The following is a 17,278-nucleotide window of genomic DNA, read 5'->3' on the forward strand; positions in this document are numbered from 1 at the left end:
AAGGCTTCAGTTAGCTAGCACCTTCCAAATTGGCACCATGGCATTTCCCAAGGCCATCACCTTCCCATTCCACACGCTGTGCCTCTCTGCCCCCAGCACAGGCTTGGAGGCAGAGAAGCCGCTCCTGAAGGAGCTTCACCGAAGTTGGCAGTATGAGGCTGGTAACTGCAGTGGGCCTGGCCTTGGGTGCCTTCCTGACTGTTCTTTTTTCTGTTGCCAGCACAGGGTACCATGACTGGGATGACACTTCACAACCACAGACAAGAAAAACAAGGACAGTTCGTATTCCAGAGTCCCATTGTGAGGCCCCTGTTGTTCATCTGAGTGACAGGTATGTGTGTGTGACATCACTGCCTGGGGCTCAGAACCTCCACTGCTCCCTCCTGGGCTTGGCTCAGCTGGCCTGAGGAAAGAACAGTGAGGAACACACCCTCTCATTACTTTCCAAGCCAGTGGCTCTCTCAACCTGACTTCAGGGCAATGTTCCAAGTCCAGTGTCTTCCAGGAAGTCTGATCCGCTTAGAACTGTGCCCTCCACTGTAGCCTCCTGGGCCATTGGAGGCCACAGTCCATTCTTGTCTTCAGGTTCCCAGACCTGAAGGGACAGGGAAGGGATAAGGAATTGGGATTGATGTCACAGTTTTCCACTTCTTCAAGGAGTGGGTTCCAATAGCAGGCCTGATGCTGTCAGGGTTAGTTGCCTGGTTCACAGATGTCCAGCTATGAACACCAAGTAAAGCCTTGGCGTTCCTCCTAGTAATTCCCTGCAGAGTGTTTGCTGCTCCGCTTTGTCCCCAAAAGGCAGGGCAAAGAAGAGTAGTCCAGCGGACAACTCAGTCCCAAACTTAAAATAAGCAAGCATAAAAAATATATCTTGGGCAGTTGCTTAGAGCCTTGGCTTAAAGACTCAAGCGGAAAAAGCAGGGGACAAACAAACTCTCTAGCAGCTCTTCTCTAGGCCTGAGGGATGGCCACAGAGAAAGGGGCACCAGTGAGGGGCTAACAGGTCCCGTGGAGGTTGACCTTCAGGCTGTGACTAAGTACAAGGACCTAGTGAGGGGCCCAGATCTGCAGGAGAAATAAAATGACTGGGAACAGGGAAGCCAGGCACAGAACCTCTTCAGCAAGAGCAATCCGAAGTTTCTTCTCTTGTCCCAGATAGGCCACCTGGCTGGGAGCAGGATGGGTGTGTGGTGGTGGCATTCACAAGGGTACTCTCCTCCCTGCTCTACCCTGGCCCAGAAGAATGTGGGAGACCGTAGGCTCTCTGTCCACCACTGGCTACCAGTGTCTTGAGTCCACCAGCTCTGGTCGGAGGCTGAGTTTCTTGAGGCTCTCATAGCCCACCACAATGACGATGGTGGAGGGTGTAGCCGAGATGATTCGGGCGGAGAGGCCCTTCATGAGGCCCCAGGGCCCCTCTTCTGCCATCAGCTGTCTGAAGGTCAGGATGATGGAGCTCTTGCCTTCCACCTGGAAAAGTCACCACAGTGAGGCGCTACCAACTGTCTTCGGTCACATCTGCTCTGCTCACCCACTCTGTGTTTCAGGCTCAAGTGGGGACTCCAAGGGCTAGACTCTGCTTCTGGGGACAGCACAGTGACTTCCTCTAAGCTCTGGTGACAGACTACCTGAGTTTACTTAACCCTTCCTACCCCAGTTTCCTCAAATAGAAAATGGTGATAATAGTCCCTGTGTCACGAGGCTGTTACAAGCAAGAAGAAAATAATACTTACAAATGCCAACAACAGAGCCAGGCATGGTGGCACACATCTTTAATCCCAGCACTGAGGAGGCAGAGGCAGGCAGACCTCTGTAAACTTGAGACCAACCTGGACTATCCAGTGAGTTCCAGGCCAGTCAGAGCTCTATGATGAAACCTTTCTCAAACAAAAGACTGCCAATAGCGCTGTCTGGTAAGAGCATGCTCACTAAGTACCAGCTTTCCCTGTCTCAGGCAAGCTATCCAGCTGTGAGTCTTTGGACTAGGTGCTTCTCTCTGTCTCGGGAGGCTGCCTTCAATCCCTAGTAAGGCCCTCAGGCAGCTCTACCCATCCATGGCAGGCTCTGGTCATCTCAATCCCTCCCAGCTTCAGGGCTAGAAGCTTCCACTCTGTTCAGTGTTGGTCACACAGCCAGTAGCCAGGACATGGATGTTTGCCCCTTTTTCTTAACAGTTCTATCTCTTTCCCCCTACTCCCAAATCACAGCTATAGAGCCCAGGTCAGAGTACTTCTTATTCATACCGTCCCTGTCCAGTGCATCTTCTCTAGGTGATCCCAGCCCTGTTTGCATGGCTCCCTACTCTACCCTGCCTTCCTCAGCATCTCCTCCACACCTTTGTCTCCTCTAGCACCGCATCTCATCACTCTGCTTCCACAAGCTCCGTTAGCCGTGTCAAAGGCATTTTCAGCTTGGCCCTAGACTCTGGCCTAGAAGGCCACAGAGCAGAGAGCTGTCTTTTCCCTCAGACTCCCTCCTAAAATGCCTGGCAACGTTAGGGGACGAATGGGGCCAACCTTGGTTCTCCATGACAAAGACACCGGAGGATATATCTGTTGCCCCTCTTTGGACACACTAGTGACACAAAAATACTTTGCCCCAAACTGTTAAGGGTCCTTTTCTTCCTTCCTGTCCTCACCACATCCCAGTGATCCTTCTCGAATGTATCTTTTCTTGATTCTCCACCTTTCTAAATTACCCTAGTAACACATTAAAAGCCCCCCTCGCTTTACACCGAAGACTTGATACAGCAAAACTTACCCTCTGCATATCATGTATCATATTCAGATCCTATTTCTTGGTGCTAGCTACTTATCTTCAGAGCTGACTTTAGACAGGGATTACAATTTCTGGGCAGCACCACGAGTTGTCAGTGTTTTGAATGAGTCTACACAGTACAACCTGTGAAAGCTATTTAAAAACAGTCTCAGGCCAGCAACATGGCTCACCGCTTACCATCAAGCCTGGTGACATGAGTTCAATCCCCTGGAACCCACATGGTGGAAAGAGAAACCAACTACTTCAAGTTAACCTCAGATCGCTACACGTACATTATAGTGTGTATGTACACACACACACACACACACACACACACACACACACACACACACCAAAAATCAAAACAAGCAAGCAAACAAAAACCCCCAGGAGTTTCACAGCTGGCATAGTGGCATGCACCTTTAATCCCGGTACTTGGAGGGTGGAGGCAGGAAAATCAAGAGTTCAAGGTCATCCTCAGCTACAGAGTGAGTTTGAAGGCAGCCTTGCTGAACTCTAAGACTTTGTCTCAAAATAAACAAAAGGCCAAATATGGAGGCACCTTCCTGTAATCTCAGCACTCAGGAGATCAGGAATTCAAGGGCAGTATCAGCTACAACAACTTTGAGGTCAGACTGGACTACATGACACCCTGTCTCAAAAACCAAACCAGAAGGAGCTGGGGGCTCAGCTGGCTCAGGACTTGCTCAGCAAGACCAGCACTTCTAAAGCAGGTACGACAGGACACCCTCTAACCCAGTACTCTAGAGGGAGAGGAAGGTCAGGAGTTCAAGGCCGTCATTGGCGCTAGTTAGAGAGCTCAAATCCAGCCTGGGATACACCAGAACCTGTCTTTAAGGGTGGAAAAAAAAGGACCAGCAGGATGCTCAGTGGGGAAAGGCTCCTGCTGCCAGGCCTGAGGACCTGAGTTTGATTCCCAGGGCCACACAATGCAAGTAAAGGACTCACCCACTCACACAAGTTTTCTTCTAGCTTCTGCTCATTCCATGTCAATCTCGTGTACACATGCATGCACACACAATAAATAAATGTAGTAATCTTGAACGGAAGAGGGACATTTTTGTCTCTCTTTCTATTTTTCTCAAGGGTCTTGCCTCCTCCTCCCTCCTCCCAGATCACAACGTTTGATTTTAGTCTCTCATTCTCTGTGAATTCAGAGCCTAGTGGAAAAAAATCAGAGACTTCGGAAGTTAATATGAAACAATAATTCTAATCACCACAGCCTGCAAGGAGGGTGGCTTAGGGCCTAGGCTAATAGAGTATGGAACAGATTTCAACTGACGGCTAGAAGAAAGCAGACAGAATTCCCAGAGGCCGGGCAGGTAATGGGTAGAGACATACAAGGTGCAGACAGGGTAAGGAAAACAATCTGGACACTTTTAAGCGCTCAGCTGATATCTGCACAGATAAGCAAAAGAAGGGACTTGAATGGTCATAAGGCTGACTAGACATCAGGGTCATGGCACACTGAGGTCACAGGGACACTGGGCCTACAGCTCTTGCTTCTAATCTCTGAGTCAGGGTGGAGAGGTGACTGGGGAGGAGGCCAGTGTTACCTGCACACGGGTTCGGATGACATCCATGGGGTTGGTGAGGATGGAGGCAGTGGCTGCAGCCAGGGGCCCGGAGATGGCTTGGAAGACGATGTGGGGGCACTCCTGGGGACACAGGTCCGACAGCCGCTCTGGAACCCAGGGAGAGACAACACCTCAAGATACAAGGTACTGGCCACTGCCCTCACAGTGCCTTTACAGCCAAGACAAGCCCTCAGCCCTCTGCCATCTTGGACCTTTACAATATCTCTTTTGCTTCTCTGCGTCTACCTGCATCCACCAAAAATTCATCGTGTATATCTCTGGAGCTTTCCAGATGCCATTCTGGACATATCATCCATTTTAAAAGGACAAGACTTACAAAGGGATTAAAAAAACTCTTTGCAGGGCTGGAGAGATGGCTCAGAGGTTAAGAACAATGGCTGTTCTTGCAGAGGTCCTGAGTTCAATTCCCAGCAAACACACGGTGGCTCACAACCATCTGTAATGAGATCTGACACCCTCTTTCAGCATGCAGACAGAACACTGTATACATAATAAATAAATCTTTAAAAAAACAAAACAAACAAACAAACAAAACCCTCTTTACTTGGTGACTCCTTTCTTCTGATAGACAGAAAATCATTTCTGGTGTAAAAACAAAAGCACATACTGCACATTTCCTTACGTGGCATTCTAGTAGGTAACACAAAACCACATGATCAGCCAGGCAGGGCATGGTAGCTCCAGCCTGTAATCTTAGCACCCAGGAGACTGAGGCAGGATTGCTATGGGTTTGTTACCACATGGGCTGCAGAGTAAATCCCAGGCCAGCTCGAGCTTCAGTGTGAGGCCTTGTCTCAAACTATTAAAAAAATGTGACACTGATACCCAGTGGTCTCTATGGAAGGGACTGGGTGACTGGCATTACATACTGCAAACCTTTTCCTTTCAAAGTTCTTCACCCTTAGGGGGTTGGGGGAAGACAAGGTATCATGGACCCAGGCTGGCCTGGAACTCAGTATGAGGGTGAGGATGATCTCTGACCCTCCTGTCGTCACCTCCAAGTACTGGGATTATAGACAGGTGGCACCACAGCTGGTCTACAGGGTGCCAGAGATGGCTCCCAGGACTTCAAGCATGCCAGGCAAGCACTCTACCCATTCAGCCACATTCCTAGCCCTTCAAAATTCATTTGGAAATTTTATGTAAATATTTTTACAAATATAAACCATTAATATTAAAATAGGAAGTCTTACCCTACAGTGAGGACCAGCTTATTCCAAGAAAGAAAAATGGCCAGGCGTAATGGAGCATGTCTTTAATCCCAGCACTTGGGAGGCAGAGACTGGCAGATCCCTGAGTTCAAGGCCAGTTTCAGGACATCCAGGGCTGCACAGAGAAACGGTCTCAAAACACCAAACCAAACAAACAAAAGCTGCAGCCAGGCATGGTGATGCACTTAAAACACAAACCGGAGGGCTGGGGGGGCGGGGGTGTCTAAGGTCATCTTCAACTACAGAGCGAGTTCCAGGTCAACTCAGACTACACGAGACTCTGTCTCAAGAAAATCAAAAGGGGTTCAATTAGCAGAGTGCTCTCCTAGCATGCATGGAGCCTAGGATGTACAGAGCCTAACATGCATGGAGCCTAGCATGTACAGAGCCTAGCATGCATGGAGCCTAGCATGTACAGAGCCTAGGATATATGGAGCCTAGCATGCATGGAGCCTAGGATGCGTGGAGCCTAGGATGTACAGAGCCTAGCATGCATGGAGCCTAGGATGCATGGAGCCTAGGATGTACAGAACCTAGCATGCATGAAGCCTACGATGTACAGAGCCTAGGATGCATGGAGCCTAGGATGAATGGAGCCTAGGATGCATGGAGCCTAGGATGCATGGAGCCTAGCATGCATGGAGCCTAACATGCATGGAGCCTAGGATGTACAGAGCCTAGCATGCATGGAGCTCTGGGTTTGATCCCCAGCACATAAAACCAGGCATGGTGGCATATAGCTAATTCTAGTACCCTGGAAGTAGACACAGGATCAGAAGTTCAAGGCTACATGAGAGTCTATCTAAAATTTTTTTTTAATAATTTATTTTTATTTTGTATTCATTGGTGTTTCACTTGCATGTATGTCCGTGTGAGGGTGTCAGAAGGCCAGGAACTGGAGTTACAAACAGTTGTGAGCTGCCATGTGGGTGCTGGGAATTGAACCTGGGTCCTCTGGAAGGGCAGCCAGTGTTCTCAACCACTGAGCCATCTCTCTGGCCCAGAGTCTATTTAAAAATAAAAATAAAAATAAAAATAAAAAATAAAAAAGCCAGGCATAGCGATGCATGCTTGTAATTTTTATGAGGCCAACCATGTCTCCCAGAACAAGAACAAGAACACTAAGGCCTATTTTCTCATAGTGCCACTGGGAAGTATGCCTGCAAATAAATTCTCTGCCTTACTCTCTTTTAAGGTAAAAGACAGAGTTCATTTACTTAGTCAACAAAGATTCAGTGAGTACCATGGGTTGACCGACCTGGGTCCTCAGATTCTGGACCTCAGGAAGTACACATTCTAGTAGGAAAGAAGGGACAACAAACAAGTAAAAAGGAAAACCCAAAGCCCTGCAGAAGGTGCAGACTACAGCTCACATCAAGTGGCAGAGGTCGGCAGGGGATGCCGATGGAAGCAAGCTGTGACTGAGACACAGCACCAGAGACCACCTGGTGGTGGGATCTAAGCCACATGTGCCTGGGGCCAAGAGCTCCCCAAGGACAACAGCTCTCAAAGACCAAGGCAGCGGCGGCGGCATGCCTGAGGGGCACAGGGGCAGCAAGACCGGGACTCGAATGTCGGAAGGAGCAGTGAGTAACCAAGGGCCCTGAGGATTCTAGGAGAATTCAGGCTTTTATGCTAAAACAGGAGGTCATAGACTCATAATCTCAAAGATTTCCTCCCAAGGGTTTCTCTTCTATGGTCAGTCACCAGTCCTTAGGAAGTCTTTCTCAGGTGCTTGGTGCTGGCAGTTTGTGGCTAGGGAGGTAAAGACTAGAGGAGAGGGGGGAGGGCAGGGTTGGCAGAGCCAAAGCCACAGCTCCGGTCTCAGTCCACATGGCAGAATTCCGTAAGCCCGGCAGAGCCACCTCTTCCCCAGTTCCTAACCGTGTTTCTCCCCAAAGTCACGCATGCCAACAGAAACAGGGTGATCTGGAGTCTGCCTCCCGGATGCCCTTTTTCTCCTGAAGAAGGCATTTTGTAATCATTAGACTGTAGCACTGAGATCCGCACTGCCTGCCTCCAGGGCCTGTATTCACGGGCCCAGGCATGCACGCTGCACAGGATCCAGATTCCAACTCTAGTCCTGTACACATGGCACTTTCCTGGAGCTCACAGGAGGAAGGAGAGAGTTAAAGGGCAGGACAGGGTCCATGTCTTTCTTCCCTCTTCATTATTCGTTCAACAAATGTTTACCGAGCACCCTAATCTACAGACAGAGTAAGTCCAAGCTGACTGTTTAACTATCTTCTGGCTAAGTAACTTTGGCCCCCAGTAATAAATGAATATTTATTTAATGTTTGAAAAATGCCAGGCATTATGATGAACACTAGACCCGTGCAGAGAAAAAAGAGCCACGCATGTGGTGCACACCTTTAATCCCAGCACCTGGGAGACTCTACATAGCAAGTTCCTGGCCAGGGGGTCTATATAGAGAGACCTTGTCTCAAAAATAAAACAAACAAATAAAAACAGAGAAATATTGTCATGGATCTTCAGATTCTAATTAAGGAGCTAGAAGTTGGGGGTAAAATAACTGCCAACTGAAATGTCAGGGACTAAAGGAGCCAAAACAGAAAACAGAGACAGACCTCTTTCCAACAGGGTAAAGAAGTTCTCGCTGGGTGCGGTGGCACACATCTTTAATCCCAGCACTTGGGAGGCAGAGTCAGGCAAATCTCTGTGAGTTCAAGGCCAGCCTGGTCTACAGAGCAAGATCCAGAACAGGCACCAAAACTACACAGAGAAACGTTGTCTCAAAAAAACAAAAAAAAAAGTATGAAGAGGGGAGAGTGTGTGGCTCAGCTGGTAGAGCTTCCCTAGCAGAGATGAAACATCAGCTCTGATCCCTAGCACTGCATAAACCATGCATGCTTCAAGCCTTTAATCCCAGCACCCAGGAGGTAGAGGGAGGAGGATTTGAAACTCAAGGTCAGGCAGCCTGGCCTACATATCTATCAGGCAAGCTAGGGCTATAAAACAAGGCCTTATCTCAGAAAGAAAACGAAAACAAGGTCATCTTCAAGTACATAGTGAGTTGGAGGCGGTCTGGGATACACGGTGAGACCCTGTGTCAAAAACAAGCTGGGCCTGGGGACACATGCCTGTCATCCCAGCACGTGGATGGAAGGTGGAGGTTTGAAGTCATTCTTGTCTGCAGAGCAAGTTTAAGGCCAGCTTGGATAATATGAGACCTTGATTCAAATAAAAAAGCACTAGGTGGGTAGAGGCAGCAGGATCAGCAGTTTAAGGCCAGCCTGAGGTACATGAGTCCCAATCAAAAAACAAAACAAAAACAAAAACAACACACACAAACTTAAGAACAAAGACAAAATTAGCTAAGTGTGGTGGTGTAAGCCTGTATGTAATTCCAGCAGAAGAGGAGACAAAGGCAGGACCTTCCCAAACAATAAAATTTAGGCTGGGCATCCCTTCCTGTACCCTAGTACTTTAGAGATTGAAGCAATAAAACTCCTGAGAGTTCAAGGTCAGCCTGAGCTACACACTGAGTTTCAGGCTAGCTTGGGCTGTAGAATAAGACCCTATTTTAAAAACAATCAATATTTAATTTTTAAGGAGCCAGCGATGCAGTTCAATGGACAAGCAGCTACTTATGTGTAAGGGTGCACGAAGCCCCATGCTCAGTCCCTCATGCTCAGTCCCTCGTGCTCAGTCCCTCGTGCTACAGCCAGGGCCTTCAGTGCACAGAGCCCCACAGTTAGAATGTCGGCTGAGACCTCTGGACAGCTTTGGCTGACAATGCTACAGAATGTGGGCATACAGGGAAACATAACTCTAAGTATTCTTAAGATCAAGTGAGGCCAAAGGCCAGAGGCAGACTCCAGAGAAAACACTGTCCTGGAACTTGCTTTTCTACAGTGCTCGGGACTAAACCTCGGGACCCGTGCACGCTAGCCAAGCTCTCTCCTCAACTGAGCTACGTGCCCAGCTTTCCTAAGTGCCTGCTGAGGTAATCCTTGTGAGCACTTGTGGAGCAAAAGCAATGCTGTTAGCTCTACAGTGTTGTACTAGAGTGAGTTCAAAGCCAGTCTAGGTTAAACAGGGAGACCCTGTCTCACAAAAACAGAACAAACATTGATTACCAGAATGTACTCCCAAAGGGTCAGGGTAACAGTACAGGGTTCATTTTACCACAGTCTAGATGAAATACTGTGGTAAGTAGAAGAAACAGAGCTAGCAAAACTAGGGTTCAGCTGGGTTTGCCAGCATGCACCTGTGACCCCAGCACTCAGTGGGGCTAATGTGACCCCCTCTCTACACGCATCTCCACTTTAAAAACACGCAGAAACAACAGTATCCCTGCCCCATCAGTAAGAGCGCCCCTCCCAGGCCCTGCTTACCTGCATAGAAGTGATAAAAGGGCCACCATACAGCACTGTTCGGGATATATGTTAGCAGTGAGGCCACATAGCCTCGGTAGAAGCCTCGAAGCCCATCAGCCCGCAGGATTTGTCTGATGATGTCCTTAGTTTGGCCAAAGGCAATTACCCCTTGTCCCTCCAGGTTCCCACGAACTTGGAAGCGACCCATTTTCTCACCCTTGCGCTGCATCATCAGGTGCTGGGAGACAACATCAATGGGCACCGTGATGCTCTGGGCCACGAGGGAGGCAGAGCCCCCGGCGACCAGTGATTTGACTGTGTTACTCTGGCTGTAGTCAGCTACAAATTTCCGGGTCAGCTCGTAAGTGGTGACATAGCACTGGCCAGAGAAGAGCGTGAAGGTGTTGACCAGAAAACCTCGGTAGAGGCCAGTCACTCCATCTGCTCGGAGGATCTTGACGAAGGCATCGAAGGTCCCATGGTAGAGGCTCTTGCCCTTCTGAACCTGCAGCCGAGTACGGATGAGGGTGAATGGGTACATGCTAACCCGGATCATCATGGTCATTGCCACACCAAACACATAGAACTTCTTCTTGTCTAGGTGTTCCCACTCGATGATCTGGATGTTTCGCTTGTCCTCCATTGTGCCTGAAGACCTGGGATTTGGGCAGGCAGGGGGAGGTGAGGAAGATCAGAACTCCATTTCTTTTCCTTCCTGCCTAGGCTTCAAAGTCACCTTCTCAGGCTGTATCTCTTAGGACCCTCACCTCAGCAAGGCCTAGCCTTCAAACAGTCTGGTTCTGTTCATACACAACCCAGGGCAGCCCCTCTGCACTTCTGTCCTGACCAGTCTTTCCTTTCAGAGTCCTTCCTCCAGAAATCATTCCTCACCACATGACAAGGCTAGACCACCCTCACCTCAGCCCCCACTCAGCTTGTAGGACTGTCCATTCTGAATTTTGTCTCTGCCTAGGTCTTAGCATCAGAGTCCTGAACACGGATCATTCTCTGTCTTACTTGCCTGGGCATGCTTAGGATGCTGTGGACAATCCATCTACCTGGAATCAAGGCCTACATGGCTAATGGGATGTCACAAAGTGACAGAGAGGAGGCTCCTGGTTCCTCTGAAGAAGCACCCACCTTTCCATCTCCAGTGTGAGTCACCTTACTAACATTTGCTGCCTGCTTACCTCAATTCTGCCCCCTACACTGGCTGCTCTGACCACCCCTGCCCTACCCTCACCATAATGTGTATTTTTCTCTAGTCTATATTAGAAGAAAGTGTAGGGAAGAATACAAGCAGGGATTTCACACTACGGAGCATTTCCCAACCACCTCCCCACTCTCCAGGGAAAGGAGTCTAAAAGTCAGGAACAGGCCAAAGGTCAGAGTCCTCTTTGGCCACTAGCTAACCCCAGAAAGAGAAAAGAACCACCTGAGCTGGTTTCCCTTCAGAGTAGAAAGCGACAGGACCTGCTGGAATCTGGGCTGCCAACCCTAGGTGTGTAAACCACAAACAACAACACAACATCCCTGGAAAAGGAGCAAACTGAAGCCTGTATGACAGGTCCAATGTAACCAGCCCCGAGTCACGCAGCTGCTCAGCAGCAAGGAGACAAGACAGAAGGCAAGATCTCGACTCCACTATGCCTCCGGTGCCGTGTGAGTTCTTGAAGAGCTCAACCCAGTTTTCTCAAAACTAAGTCCTCCCATGGGAGGTGGTGTGAATGGTCTCCCGACCACCAGTTCTCTCAGCTTTATTCCAGGGAGAGCTGGGGCTGCCTCCTCTTTCTCAGTGTTCTCGTGGACTGACTGAGCTGATTGGCTGAGCAGGCATGTGGTCATCAGAAGACAAACAGCAGGGCTCACGCTGGGGCTCCTGCCGGGCATGCACAAACTGCATGCAGTACAGGGCAGAAGGGCAGAGCAAGGAAGGATTCTCTTCCAAGACCTGCTCTCATGGGCACCTTCTTAACCTATGAAGATAAGGCCGCCTGGGCAGGCATTTCTAATGAGCAATCCTAAGGCAGGACCCACGGCTCCATGTCCCCTCTGGCCTTCATCTCTCACATGTGTCAGTCACTCTAATTCCTCTGAAGGGAGCCACAGTTCCCCAAGGCAGGTAATTCCCACCAATGTCATAACAGGAGGAGCCACTAAAGGTCACGACTCAGTCAATAAAGCACCATATTAGAAGGCTAAGAGGGCGTTACACCCTTGGAAAAGGAGAAGTTTCTCCCCTAAAAGTAGGATCTCAGCTTGCTCACTTGTCACCTAACTCCCAGACGTCCCGCTGAAATATCTGTTTCTCCTGTTTCATCTGCTGGAAAATCCTCTTTGCAGAAATCTGAACACAAACATTCTTCAGCCTTCCTTTCTCTTGGTTCCGCCCGTCCAACTTCTTCGTGGCCCTCTGTCAAACCCGGTACTTGACGACAATTCTGGACTCTCTGGCTCCTTTATAACTGTGCATGGGGCTGGGGATGTAGCTCAGTTGACCGAGTGGCTGCCTAGCATGTACCAGGCCCTAAATTCAGTCCCCAGCATGACATGAAAAAAAAAAAAAAAAAAAAAAAAAAAAACAGGTGTGGTGGCCCATGCCTACAGTCCCAGCATCTGGGAGGCAGAGGCAGAAGAGGATGACAAGTCTATAGTCATCTTTGACTATACAGCAAGTACAAAGCCAGCCAGGGTTACAAAAATCCCTGCTTTAAAAACAAAACAAAGCGTTGTGAATTATTAACATCCCAACGGCTAACCCAGATTCGGGAGCATTGTGGTAACTGCAAGTTACCACATGAAATGGAAGACAAACCAGTATGCTCATCTGTCACCTCCACTCTGCTCACATACATAAAATTCACAACTAGACTATTCTCTTGGTTTTGCTGTTGCTGCTGTTTTTGCTGTTTGTTTTGTATGGGTCTCACGTGGCCCATGCTGGCCTTGAATCCTCCTGTCTTTACCACTTCCTAAATGCTGGGATTACAGACGGGAGCCACCATACTCTTGTCCAGTTTATTCGGCGCTGGGATCAAGCCTAGGGCTTCCTGCATGCTATGCAAACATTCTACCAACTGAGCCAGATCATCAGCCCTTGGAGCTACTAACTGTGAAAGGATTTTTTTCACAGTAAAGTATTTCTCTTCGTGCACTAAGCTCTATTGAGCAGTGATGCTCTAAGTCCTCAATTCCCACAGTGATCCACAGATCAGCAGCATGGGCATTACCTGGAGTTGCCTATTACAAGAGCAGAACCAGGCATGGTAGCACATGCTTGTCACTTCAGCACAAGGGGGCTGAGGCAAGAGAAACAGGAGTTCAAAGTCAGCCTGGGTTACACAGCACGACTCTGTCTTGCTGGGGGAAGGGGATTTCAGGCCATACCTTGCCTTACACCTGCTGATTAAGAAATAACACTGACATCTCTAGGTGGTTTACAAGTATCGTCCAAGTGTGGGGAGCACTGCTTTAATTACTAGAGATGGTCAGTTTTATGAGAATTATAACTATTCTTGGAGTCCAAGATCCCTAGGACTAGGTTAGAAGCCCTCTGACTCGCACAATAATGACCAATTGGTTCATTCCAATCTTTTCTGTCGACCACTCCCACCACATCAGGTTACTTTGTGCTGGTCAACTCCTGACCAGACACCCAGTGGGCTGCAGTTCTTAGACAGAAACGAATACTAACCAGCTTCCTCCCTTCTTTCTGCCCTCTCTGCCGCACCAGGCTGTGCATTCTGGGAGCTGTCACCCACTTGAACGTGAACGCACTATCCTGTGGAACACCTGTCCCGCTCACTATTCATTGCCCTTCCCTAGGTCCTGGCGATGTCTCCTCCCACTTCCAGACAGCCTCCTCCCTCCGTCACGGTGAGATTCCCACCCAGTCTTCCTTGGTCTTCAATATAGGTTTCCACGTGATCCCTCATCACAGACACCACATGACAATCCCCTCCACATACTCCACGTGACACCCTCCTTTATGCACCTTCGGTCCGGCTCTGGCACGGCGAACTCAGGGTCCTCAGGTATGCCCCTTGCCATGCTTCTCTAGTCGTCAGCCTCTCATGCTCCTGTGCCAGGAGGAGATGCCTCGCCGGACTTGCCTTTCGTAGCCAAAACTGCAGGACGGCTTCCCATGGCGATGAAGCCCCGCAGAGCAGACATCCGCTGCCTCCTAAACAAGTCGGTCCTTAGGTACCGCTGATCCCTCAAGGCACCCAAGCACCGTTGTCGCTTACCTTCTCAGACCCCGGCGGTTCGGCCGCGTCTGAGAAATCCAGGCCTGAACTTCTAGAACGCAGTCCGCGCACTACCCTCCATTCCCAGCAGCAGCCAGGATCGGTTCGCATCTTCCTCCATCTCGACTGGGATCCTGGTACTGCCGGAACCGGAAACCGGGATGCTGTCATTCCCGCCCACTGTGAAGTAGCTATAATTCCACCAATGGCATTCTCAGTCTTTGAGCCTCCCTCTAGGAGCGCCTCCTCGGCCATCTTGGATTAGGGAAGTAGCCACGCCTACTTTAGCTTCCATATGCCCTCAAGCCTGTTGCGCATGCGTGTCCCGCTAGGGACCTTCGTAATTGGCTGACACAGAAACCAAGAGTCAGAAGTAGCTGCTCCCTCTCTTTCTCTCTTCCTTTCCCTTACTTTTTCTTCCTTCCTTCTCGTTTCTTTTTTCTTCTCTTTTTTATTTTCCTTTCTTTCTGGGACAGGTATTGCTATGAAGGCCTGTCTGACCTCCAACTTGTTAATCTCCCTGCCTCGGATTTCCAAGGGCTGCGATCACAGACCTGCGTCTCCACGCCTGGTTTCCGGAGCTCTTCTTGACAATACAGTTAAAATGAGGCACCTTTTAGAATTTGATTTTCAGTAGAGAGAGGAAAGGAATCTAATCGTTAATTTTTCCATACCTGTTCTCATTTTCGGAGCCCAAACAGTAGAGGTCAAAGTGCAGCGGGCACTGGTATACAACGCAAACTGGAGGAACAGGGGAACTGACTCCAGCTCTGGGTATGGTTTCACTCATATGTAGGTTTTTTGGTTGTTTTTTTTTTTTTAGATTTATTATGTATACAGTGTTCTGTTTGTATGTATCCCAGCAGGCCAGAAGAGGGCACCAGATCTCATTACAGATGTTTGTGAGCCACCATATGGGTGCTGGGAATTGAACTCAGGACCCCTGGAAGAACAGCCAGTGTTCTTAACCTCTGAGCCATCTCTCCAGCCCCATATGTAGGTTTCTAAAAGTTGTTACTTTTATTCTATGCTGGTTAGTGGGTTTCTGTTTGTTTGTTTTTTGTTTTTGTTTTGTTTTGTTTTGTTTATTCTTTTGTCAACCTGACACCGGCTAGACCCATCTGGGAAGAGGGAATGGCAATTGAGTAATTGCTTTCAGTGAACTGGCCTGTAAGCCAGTAGGTTGGCATTTTATTGGTTAATGATTGATGTGAAAAGGCAGTCCACGGGTGGGTTGTGCTACCCTTGGGCAGGCTGAATGTGAGCCTGAGGAGAAAGGCACCATGTAGTCACTCAGTCTCTGCTTCAGTTCTGGCCTCTTGGTTCCTGCCTTGAGTTCCCTTCATTATGAACTATAACTTTTAAGATGAAGAAAATCCGGGCTGGAGAGATGACTCAGAGGTCAAGAGCACAGAGGCTGCTCGTCTAGAGGTACTAAGTTCAATTCCCAGCAACTACATGGTGGTTCACAACCATCTGTAATGAGATCTGGTGCCCTCTTCTGGCGTGCAGGTATACCTGCAGACAGAACACTGTACATAAAAAAAATAAATATATCTGAAAAAAAGATTAAGAAAATCCTGGTTGGGTGTGCTTGCACATGCCTTTAGTTCCAGCACTTAGTAGACAAAGGCAGAAGGATCCCTGTGAGTTCAAAGCCAGCCTAGTATACATAGTGAGTTCCAGGACAGCCAGGACTACATAGTATAAACCAAAAAAGAAAAAGAAAGAAATAAACCCTTACCCAAGTTGCTTTTGGTTTTTTTTGTTTGTTTCTTTTTGTTGTTGTTTTGTTTGTTTGTTTGTCTGTTTCGAGATGGGGTTTCTCTGTGTAGCTTTGGTGTCTGTCCTGGATCTCGCTCTGTAGACCAGGCTGGCCTTGAACTCACAGAGATTTGCCTGGCTCTGCCTCCTGAGTACTGGGACTAAAAGTGTGCGCCACTACAACCCGGCGGTTTTGGTTTTTGAAGCAAGGTTTCTCTGTGTAGTCCTGGCTGTCCTAGAACTCACCCAGATCCTGCCTCTGCCTCCCAAGGGCTGGGATTAAAGGCGTGCACCACCACTGCCCGGCCCAAGTTGCTTTTGGTCATGTTTATCACAACAGAAAGCAAACTAGGACACCGTCTTCCATTTTTATTTTTGTTTTGGATTTCACTGATACATGAATATGTGGAATTTGAATGTATTAATTAATGGGTACCATGTGAATTTGTTTTGTTTTGAGATGGGGTCTCACACTTGTAGCCCAATCTATTTTGAGACTTATTGTGGTCCTAGGGTGACCTCAGACTTACAGCAGTGATCCTGCCTCATTTTTACATGTTCTGGGATCACAGGCATGAGCCACCATGATGACCTTTGAACATATTTTTTTTGTTGTTTTGTTTTGTTTTTATGAGACAGGGTTTCTCTGTGTAATAGCCTTGATTGTCCTGGAACTCTGTAGACTAGGCTGGCCTAGAACTCAGAGATCTGCCTGCCTCTGCTTGCCAAGTACTGGGATTAAAGGCGGGCACCACCACTGTCCTGCAATCTTGAATTTTTTTTCTTTCTTTTTTTTGACTACTCAGATATTTATTTTATTATTATTTTTATTTATTTAATGCTGAATGCTGTTTATTGAAGGATTGAATTTTTTTAATACACGTTTTTTATAGTATAATCACATCATTTCATCCCTCTGGCTTTCTTGCCCCGCCCCTCCTGTGTTCCCACCTTGTTCTGATTCAAATTCCTTGACTCTTTTTCTTTCAGGTGTATGTATAAAACACCTGCTCAGGCTGGAGATATGGCTCAGTGTTTAAGAGCACTGACTGCTCTTCCAGTGGACCCAGGTTCAATTCCCAGCACCCACATGGCAGCTCACGACTGTCTGTAACTCCAGTCCCAGAGGATCCGACACTCTTACACAGCAAAACATTACTAATGCAGATTAAAAACAAAAACAAAAACAGTTTAGTCACCAAACACATTATTAAAAGCCAGGTGGCAGTGGCGCACGCCTTTAATCCCAGCACTTGGGAGGCAGAGCCAGGTGGATCTCTGTAAGTTCAAGGCCAGCCTGGTCTACAGAGCGAGATCCAGGACAGGCACCAAAACTA

The 17,278-nt window shown here is 48.4% G+C and overlaps 1 protein-coding gene across 3 annotated transcripts; it reads right to left on the bottom strand.

The window, feature by feature from the left end:
• Positions 1-1,102: 1,102 nt before the first annotated feature.
• Slc25a44 (solute carrier family 25 member 44) lies at positions 1,103-14,339 on the bottom strand. 3 transcript variants are annotated; one of them, XM_059265610.1, is made up of 5 exons: positions 14,178-14,339; positions 13,925-14,113; positions 9,949-10,586; positions 4,338-4,465; positions 1,103-1,473 (listed from the first exon to the last, which is right to left on the bottom strand). In XM_059265610.1, the coding sequence occupies exons 2-5, from the start codon at positions 13,978-13,980 to the stop codon at positions 1,282-1,284; spliced, it is 1,014 nt and encodes a 337-aa protein (XP_059121593.1). In that variant the 5' UTR covers positions 13,981-14,113; positions 14,178-14,339; the 3' UTR covers positions 1,103-1,281. The 3 variants fall into 3 exon arrangements, with proteins under 3 accessions (XP_059121593.1, XP_059121594.1, XP_059121592.1); XM_059265611.1 differs by lacking the exon at positions 13,925-14,113; XM_059265609.1 differs by having other exon boundaries at positions 13,925-14,339.
• Positions 14,340-17,278: the final 2,939 nt, after the last annotated feature.

The sequence above is a fragment of the Peromyscus eremicus genome, chromosome 6 (genome assembly GCF_949786415.1).
Source record: "Peromyscus eremicus chromosome 6, PerEre_H2_v1, whole genome shotgun sequence".
NCBI lineage: Eukaryota > Metazoa > Chordata > Mammalia > Rodentia > Cricetidae > Peromyscus > Peromyscus eremicus.